Source organism: Ciona intestinalis, chromosome 10 (assembly GCF_000224145.3).
Source record: "Ciona intestinalis chromosome 10, KH, whole genome shotgun sequence".
In the NCBI taxonomy this organism is placed as follows: Eukaryota; Metazoa; Chordata; class Ascidiacea; order Phlebobranchia; family Cionidae; genus Ciona; species Ciona intestinalis.
Window position 1 is genome coordinate 2883463 of NC_020175.2, and position 9092 is coordinate 2892554.

A 9092-nucleotide genomic window follows, 5' to 3' on the forward strand; every position below is an offset into this window, starting at 1 on the left:
TTCTATTTTTGGCGGGTAATAAAAAAAAGTTACCACTGAGCGTATATGAGATGTATGTAGCTGACTACTGCATAGATAATGTGTAGGTATGATTTTACAAAAGATAGTTAGTGTTTATTTTAGTCAGTTCATATCAGTATAATGTTGACGTTCTTTTGACGTTTATTGTAGTTGTTAAACATGCAACGTTTGATATTTATGTACGCAAGTTTTGTTGAAGTCATATGTGTTTAACTGAATAATTAAACAACAGTTCTTGGTTAACCAACCTATGTTTGATTTTATAGTTAGTTGGAATTTATTTCATGCGGTAATATTTATTGACTAGATCTTTTAAATGAACTGGTTTATTTTCATAAAACACGAGTCTGTACGAAAAATTACCAACTTTTACTTTAAATAAACAATAAGTATGCGACTGAAATACTATTACTAAAAATGCTACTGAGATATAGTTACACGGGTATACAACAATGATTTATACAAATATAAAGTATTTACAGCCTTGTGTCTCACTCTCTACTAATACACCTATCTTAAAAGTTTTTGTAAAGTCACTTTATTTACCCTTACATGTTTTGCACATTTAGGAACTTAATTTTTCATTACACATTAAAAGGCAGTAAGTTTAGTTTTGATTGTGTTGAGAAGTTGCAAGGGAGCAGTCCAAGCTTGATGAAATCGTGTTCTAAAAGTAAAATAATTTTTACTAACTAAACTTTGCCAAAAAAATGAGAAGTAAATGGGCTATTTTATGTTTATTCTTTAAATACAGGATTAATATAGCAACACAGTGAGTTTTTACGATTATGATGTTTTAAATAGACTTAAATTTTTAAAGGCATTTTTGAAACTATATAAAGCTATGCTATACCTATTATACCTGAATAACAGTAGTCTGAGCAGGTTGCTTTTTCTTCCATGGAAGTTTTGACCTTATGTTAGCCATAAATTTTCTAAAGTCATTATCACGAACACTGTATATCCCAACATTTATAACACTGTGAAAAAACAAAAATTATTTATATATATACAATGTGTTTGTTTTGTTTAATCTTAGATTAATACAAGTTAATACAATAATGGATTATATAAATCAGAATTGTACGTAAAATACCTGTTGAGCATGATTGTGTAGTAGCATGTCAGATACCCTATTACAGAACACCCATCAACAAACACTAGTATGTACAAGACCAGCATTGGCACTGTCATTTTAAGTATAAGTGGTTTTTAATTAAGTTCCAAATAGTACATAGACAGATATTATATTCCTACTTACTTAAACTAAGTATGAAACCAAACTCCATCATAAGTAAAGTTTTGTAAGCTGTCTTTTCTCGTTTGAACAAAATATCATTCACTTTTTGAACTGAAGTTCTTTTAAATGTTTTCCCTCTTTTGTAAACAACAAATCCAGTAGCAATTGTGAAGAATGTCTTTGAAAACAGTATGTGTTGATATTTTAAATTCTCTACAATATATTTCTGGGCATTCTGGTTTGCTAAGACTATTTGAAAGAAAACAAAACTTCAAAGAAAACAGATAGGTTGATGGTATTGTAGTGATCGACGTGTGAAAGCGGGCGATAAGAATGTTACCGTTGTAATTCCACGCTTACCGATGTTGTATGTTTACTGGTTTAATGATATTGTGTGAGTCCACGTACCGATATTGCCTGACAACGGAAACTGTCACAATTTCCTAGCTGTTTCCTAATTAAGATGCGTGGCTGCTGGCAGGATTTATCGTTGTAAATTGTGTGTGAACTATGCTCAATACCCAGACATTGTATCTGTAGTTACGTTATGTGTGACTGGCGGTAAGCCTGGAGGCTGACGTGTTCCCTTCTTCTCACAACTCTCGTCTGTATAAAAGATGGCTGCGCCATGTTTCGGCACGCATTGAGCCGTAAATTCTGCTATCGTTATCGTATCGTTACGTCACTGTCAAGTTACTAATAAAGGAGTATTAAGTGTTGATCTGGTTCCAATTGATCGGTGATTAAACGAGGTACAGCATCTAGTACGCGCGAAGAGGAGTACGATAGGACCAGACCCAACAGTATGTATTTATGGGTATTTACAGTTATAAGCTTGTGTGCAAAAGTTACCGAAAAAGTTTTATATACTATACACTGCTTACCGTGATAGAGAACAACAGCAGCAAAGTACATATGCTCGTGACCATTAGAGTCATAAAATCTTGAATACTGTTAACATTGCTAGGTGAGGATAGGTACAGAAACACCATTGGTGAGTATCCAAAGTCATAATTTGACTCCAAAATTACTATACGAAAAAGGTTGCATTTAGGAAGCTTGTTTATGTTTTTTTATAATATTTAAACACTAATTACCTGGAAAAATAGCTTCTGTCATAATTAATATCCACACAATGAGTAAATTCCAATGTGGACGCCTTGATGAAGCCACCTTGTACTTTAATGGCCACTTGATTGCATAAAAACGATTGTAACTTAAATATAACAGATGGTCAAATGGAGCTATTAATGTGAGCATGTAGAAAGTGCAACCGATGGCAGCTCCAGGTGTGGCCCATGTTTGAAGGAAGTTCATATTTATTTGTAGTGGTGTCGAGTATAAGGTTTTTATGGCATTGGGAATGGAAATGGAAACCAATTGCAATCCTAAAATTCATTTTATAAAAGCAATAGAAAGAAAGTTTTATTAAACACAGTGAAATTTATATTTAAGTTAGGTGTAAGAGGTTTTAGGACTTGATTTATCTTACCAACAAATAGGTCGGACATTGCAAATGACGTTTAATGTAATTAAATTTGCTAAACTGTTGAAAGCAATCTTATTAAACACAGTGAAATTTATATTTAAAGTCAGGTATAGGAAGTATTTAATGATTTGATTCATCTTACCAACAAATAGGTCTGACATTGCTAATGACATTTTAATGTAATCTGCTCTCATTCGGAAAATCCTTGGTTTGTGAAATACAGATGCAATGACAAGAGTGTTAGCAAAAAAGTTTGCAGTTGCCAGTACAACCATGTACAATATTATAAGGTAGAAACCATATTGCCTAAAAAGTAAACTGTTTAATAAATCGAAAAATTGTTTGTGTTGTTACGCTTTAGCCAAGTTATCATTGTGCATTATTTTACATATATTAGTATGTCAGATATTTATACACTGTTTACAACATAATCTTCAAAGGATTTGGTTTAGTTTTTGAATATGGTAATTACTATGAGCTACACGCCTACCCCTACACAATATAATTTATTAAAACATATTTAAATAATGACGAGCTACTATTACTATTGTGTTGTACTGCTGTAATTTATGCTAACAAATCTGCTACAGTTTAATCCGCTTTAAAAACAAAAGTTAGTCACAGCTCTGTTGACTTTGAAATTCTCTTTCTCAACTTACCTGCATGTAGGGCATGATAACAGCACTGTGTGGTTGCTACAAACTACGGTAGTTTCAACATCACAAAACAATGTCCAATTCATAAGGTTCAACACATTTGAAGAATTAGATGTATCACTTTTTACATTATCAATGATAAGGTTGTATGGAACAAATTCTTCTTCCATTGCAATAATGCCTCTGTCCTCTGCTTTAATTGTTACATTGAATTAACGTTACTGCAATGTCTTAAAATTATATCAAATGAAATGAAACTGCATTTCTATATTGGTCTTTTTTTATTTTATGACACGTAGTATGAATCATATGAATCTAATTTATTTCTCTATCCTCCCCAAGTTTTTTAAATAAGTTCTCCACCCTCCCCAAGTTTTTAAATAAAGAGAATTTATTTTAGTTGTAGTGCTAATGCCTGATTTAGTACCATTCAAAATCGAGACCTATTTAAGGATCTACTCAACATTTAAAACTATTGTAATATTTAAATCTAGTTACCACTTCTAACTTCCTAATTATCTATGAGAGGTATCTCATACATTCTAACATCAACCTTTAATAAATCCAATCTGTTTTAAGACTGATCGCTATGTGTGACCTAAAATTAATATTGGCTACATTTTTGTTTTTATTGGAAATTATTGCGTTTTTTCACACCTTTTTACATCACACATATTATCTTCAGTGGTACAGATGGCTAATCTTTTATAAGCTAACATTTACTCTCATCGGTGTATCACTAATACGTGCCAACACGTTGAATTTTTTTATCTCAACAGTTGATGGTAAACAACAGGTCTATGACAAACATTAATTTTTGTAATGTTGAATTCATTGAAACAGTGAAAAAAATATTTAATTGTTTTAATTGTGCTGCTTTTTGTAGATGGTAACCGGTAAACAATGACATGCAATTTGGCAAATTTAATAATCTTGTTAATTGTGAAAGATTCCAAAATCACATTTTTTTCTTTCTTTCTAGCAGTGTTTTTTTCAAAGTTAAGTGATGAACAAGACTTAATGAATGACAGTTGCATATTTACCAATTGTTCAATCATTTTTTCAATTGGTTAAATAATTAAACTTAATCTATAAATTATTAAAATGATTTATCAGTGTGAAGATGTGTATAACAAACGAAAAAATCATTTGTATGCCCTCAGTTTTGTTTACTAAGATTATATCTGTTTACTATTTTAGTGTAATTTTCTTAACACATATTTATTATTTACCTACCTAAAAATTCTTAAAATGACTCATCAGTGTGAAGATGTGTTAAATTAACAAATAATAAATTATTTGCCTTTAGTTTTGTTTCCTGAGGTTATCTGTTTGTAATGTAATCTTAGCACATATTTACCTACCTCATCTAACAGATGTTAAAAATTATGATTCAAACCCTCTTCAGGTAATACTTAATCAAATCCTTTTTCTGCAGGTAAACATAGTTATCTTTACTTGATAGTAATTTATAAAGCAGGTTGTTCTAAAATTTTTATTGCTAACTAATAATCCACCCAAAATTTGAAAAATATGTGACCGAAGAGACAAAATAAAAGTCATTCATTCAAATATTATTTTTCATAGTTTTACACTTTCTTGGATATTTTTTTACGACTATGGTGTGTTCAAGCTTAGATATATAACTTATGCAAGTGTTTCATTTATTTTGCACCCACAGAAAACACTTTAAATACATTCTTAAATGTCCTGTGTTCATCTTTAACCAGTTGTTGGTGGCGAAGCTTTGAAAAGTTTGCTTCTCCCACAAACTTTGGTGATAAATGTTCGAAACTCTTCGTCCCTTGTACTGTAGATCAGTACGTTTACCAGGCTGTGAACATTACAGTATATTAGCGTTAATGCGGGACTTCATCGGCCAACGCCATAGTGATTTGAGCCTTTGTTGCTGCCAATTTAGTGCGAGCGTGTACGCCGTACGGCAATAAGACATTAAACGATTAACAGTCCTAAAATCTACCAATTGAATGAATGTAACTTACATTATTCTCGCATGGCCGGAAAACGACAGTCGTTATAACATGGGTTTATTACCTCGTGCCAGCCTACGAGTTACCGGGTATTTTGTGGGTAAATATTATTTTTTATATTTTAATTGCTTGGTCAAAAACGTTTAGGTCGAATTTGGTAGAATTGGCCATTATTTAAGAGTGAGAGAAATGTGGTTGTTGTACCTGTTAAACATCTTCATGTAGATACATATTAGCAGAGCACTCTTTGCCGCCTTCCCCGTGTAGAAAAGTCCAAACCAAACAAAAATTGGACCTGAAAATAGTTTGCATTATTAAATTTTACCAAAAAAAAGTTGAAAACTTCCTTGAAACTGTATATTTATGTGATGGTGGGATATGAAATACGAACGTGTTTGACTTGTTTGTTTGGATATTTGGAGCGGAAATCGGTTACTAGATACAGCCGCAAATATATTATGGTAGGACCGGGGAAGATAGGACACCTTCAGCACATTTTGTCCAAATAAAATGGAAAGAGTGAAGAGACAATAAAATAAATGTATGTTCTATCTCCCCCAACCTACTGTATATATAGTGGGATGGGACACCTTTTCCTTTTCATACGGTTTTCTCGTCCCGCTTGGTAGTAAACAAAAAACATTCAAAGAAATATAAAACCGTATCCTTACGAGTCTAATAGACCGTTATTATTTGTTTAAAACATGGTCAGGATGTTTGGATATTACGTGCTAAAGGTGTCTCATCTTCCCCCACACCACTATACCACTGCTAACATAGAACACTAATCTAAAAAAAAAGCGAACGCAGCTAAAACGTCATGGAAAATGATTTGTAAAATGTGATTTGCCTACTTAATGTGATTGAGAATCCGAAATCCATAAGCAATAAATTTTTCAGGACAACAATGTCTCGTTTGTTTAAGCATCTGGTAACAGTACTGGATTGCGCAATATCGCCGCGGTTGTGGCGAGCTCTCAGTACGAAGAAGCTGGACAACACATTAAAGGAGGACTGCAAAGAACGCACATATCGTTGTTGTAAACATACTGTATAGCTATCACAAAATTCGACAAATTTCGTACGGAATAATTACATACGACAGGTTTTTCTGAATTGAATAAATAAATGACACTTTACTGTCCTTACGTGAAGAAACAATTCAATAAAAAGCATAATGCGGGTGTCGTTTTCAGACACCTAGTACGGTTGCAATTTATTACAATTTTATTTTTATTCGTGACTTTATAGGCGGCTGCATTTTTGCATATTTTTTGTTTTTTCTGACATCTTGGACAACCCATTAGTGACCACTGGGTTAGAACAAGACTCACAAATACGCCCTTACTGCGGTCATACGTTCCGATGCCAACGAACCATGCCACAACAATAAAACCAATATTTTTTTCTTACCATGCTTATGTACGACAGTGATAGAATTATGAGACTGACAGCAACTATGCCGAAGTCCGTTGACGTTGTTGCAACAGTGTGTGGAAGATAGAGAAACACATGCGGTGTATAACCGCATTGAAACACTTGGGGAAACCAAGCTGTTGTAATACAAAACTGTTTATCTTCACTTCTAAGACATACTAATATGTTATTCCAATTACCAGCAGCTTGAACTAGTATACGAAAAATACATTGTATGGTTATGCTTGCTTTGCGCTTAACCTTCTGGTACGGTAGTTTTTACCTGCGTATGATGCAGCAACCGTTGCACAGATCCACACTAAGCATATTTTTAAAGCAACATATTTCTTCCCTTGAGTCCTGGTGTATAGCGGCCACTTTATCACAGCGAAAAACGTGTAACTCAACAGCGTCAGGTTGAACAGTGGTGCAGTAATGGTTAACATGAAGAAGCAACCAGCTACAAACGCATCAGGGCTTAAGAATCTTTTGAGATATTCGGTGTAGATTTGCTCCGGAGTGGAGTACATTGACCATACCACGTTTGGAATAGTGATAGCTACGATTTGTATGCCTGTTGTTCAAAAAATGTGAAGGAAAGAGGTGTTTGTAGAATCGTCTATATAGTCTTAATTCAAAATTGATCAAAACTGAAAAAATAGTGTTACCGGACAAGAAATCCGCTGCAGCTAGTGATGCTTTGATGTAATCAAGAGTTGTCGATCGTTTTCGAGATTTGGTCAACACCGAAGCAATAACAAGACCATTACCCACAAGAATAAGCGTTGCCAGAAGTGAAACCATTACAATGAATCCAATGAAAATAGCAGGTCTAAATAACAAACTTAATTACTTCGCAAGTTTAACGTGAGACCCACATGCGTGCTTAGAACAATTACTGGTTTTATATGTTAATATAAATTTATTACCTGCATGATTGACAAGTAAAAAGCTCCACGTCAGCACACACAGCGTTCACGTCATCGTTACAAAATGTGACGGGTGAGGTAATGTTATTTTCCAACCTAAAATATAGTTACGCTATTGTTTAATGAGTAAACAAATCTATATATTTATTTAATTAACGCCACCGGCAGTATGACCAATCGTTAGGCTCTAGTTAAGGTATAGTACGATGGTGTAACAAAGTGGTTAGCGCGCCTGCCTGTAACCCAGGGGTAATAACTTCAAGGCTCGTCACTGCTATCATTGTAGGCATACTCGTCATTTGGAAGAAACTTGACGGCAACGGCTCCACCCCAGTTATCACTAACAAGTTGTTCAAATTATCAGCCATACATAAAAAAGAAAAAAAAATCACGCACAAAATTACATACGTGGTAACTCGTATAAGCTGGCACGAGGTGTATAAAACAGAACACCCGTGTTTTAATGACTGTAATATTTCGTCCACGCGAGGATGAAGCAAGTTACATTCATTCACAATAAAAATTTTTATAAACGCAAGCAGTACCAAAGCATAAAATCGTTATTAACTTGGTAAATGAATACTTATATACGTTAAAAAAAAACCTTTATACCCAAAACATCGCAACTGTTTGTTTTATTAAACATACGAAAAATGTACCTATTGAAATGCATTCAAGTTTGTTACACTTTTCCTGTAATCTTACCTTGAATTCGAATAATTACTGTAAGCAACAGTGTTCATGTTTGTCATTTTCTTAGTTCTATAATTTCTAAAGATTGTATACCTTAAAGCTTATGTATAACTTTTAATTTCATATCGTAAATTTAAACACTGTTGTATCTCTATGGGACTTTACTAAGAATGAGGTAACTTTTTATTAACCTTATTCCTTATGTGACCTCTACAATACATAATTTCGGACCCTGAAGTGTATACGTTTACTCCTACGTCTGGCGGTTACTGCTTACGTTCTTTTACTGGTCTCACAAAACATCTAACCCTTAACTTGTGCTAGTTAACATTATTACAACTTGTGATGTGTTTAACTATTTGATATTTATTTGAAGTCGATATTTTTGACATGCCGCACGACCAAATGCTTGAAGGCGTAAATAAATCTATTTGCTTTTTTAGTCAGCCTTGCCAGATGCTAGCCATTGCTCAAATAACTCACAACAAGACAGCACAACCCTAATGATTAAGCACGTTTCGTTATTAGCTATATTTGTAATGTAGCTTTTAGGTATACAAACGAAGCTCAAAGGTACCGATTACTGGGTTACAAACGGTTCCCTGGCACGTTAAAGTTTACTTTGCTCGCGAGAATAGCAATCATTAAATATATCAT

General features: G+C 33.5%; 2 protein-coding genes and 1 long non-coding RNA gene across 4 annotated transcripts in view; 1 reads left to right on the top strand and 2 right to left on the bottom strand.

Annotated features, from left to right (window-relative positions):
• Window positions 1-427: 427 nt before the first annotated feature.
• LOC113474577 lies at window positions 428-3422 on the bottom strand. The gene is made up of 7 exons (XM_026836239.1): window positions 2893-3422; window positions 2359-2649; window positions 2146-2291; window positions 1283-1439; window positions 1118-1208; window positions 884-1001; window positions 428-688 (listed from the first exon to the last, which is right to left on the bottom strand). The coding sequence occupies exons 1-7, from the start codon at window positions 3023-3025 to the stop codon at window positions 629-631; spliced, it is 996 nt and encodes a 331-aa protein (XP_026692040.1). The 5' UTR covers window positions 3026-3422; the 3' UTR covers window positions 428-628.
• Window positions 2858-3984, top strand: LOC104266127. Its single transcript, XR_717427.3, has 2 exons — window positions 2858-3040; window positions 3420-3984. It is a non-coding gene; the product is annotated as an uncharacterized LOC104266127 (long non-coding RNA).
• A 1072-nt stretch (window positions 3985-5056) lies between these two features.
• LOC108949824 (apelin receptor-like) overlaps window positions 5057-9092 on the bottom strand; it is a 5209-nt gene continuing 1173 nt past the window's right edge. The window contains exons 1-7 of one of the 2 annotated variants that reach the window (XM_026836238.1): window positions 7743-8154; window positions 7482-7645; window positions 7097-7387; window positions 6811-6950; window positions 6252-6411; window positions 5602-5692; window positions 5057-5240 (exon numbers count right to left, since the gene is read on the bottom strand). In XM_026836238.1, coding sequence (XP_026692039.1) covers window positions 5129-5240; window positions 5602-5692; window positions 6252-6411; window positions 6811-6950; window positions 7097-7387; window positions 7482-7617 — 930 coding nt within the window. In that variant the 5' untranslated portion in view covers window positions 7618-7645; window positions 7743-8154 and the 3' untranslated portion in view covers window positions 5057-5128. Of the gene's footprint in view, window positions 5241-5601; window positions 5693-6251; window positions 6412-6810; window positions 6951-7096; window positions 7388-7481; window positions 7646-7742; window positions 8155-9092 lie in introns of those variants that run through there. The other variant, XM_026836237.1, reaches the window with a different exon arrangement.

What these genes read in the sequence shown, in the direction of transcription:
- LOC113474577 (XM_026836239.1), bottom strand. Translation starts at nt 3,025, where the DNA reads ATGGTTGTACTGGCAACTGCAAACTTTTTTGCTAACACTCTTGTCATT. An exon ending in GACAGAAGCTATTTTTCCAG is followed by an intron (nt 2,292 to 2,358) that starts GTAATTAGTGTT and finishes TTTTTCGTATAG; the next exon opens with TAATTTTGGAGTCAAATTAT. An exon ending in TGGTTTCATACTTAGTTTAA is followed by an intron (nt 1,209 to 1,282) that starts GTAAGTAGGAAT and finishes TTAAAATGACAG; the next exon opens with TGCCAATGCTGGTCTTGTAC.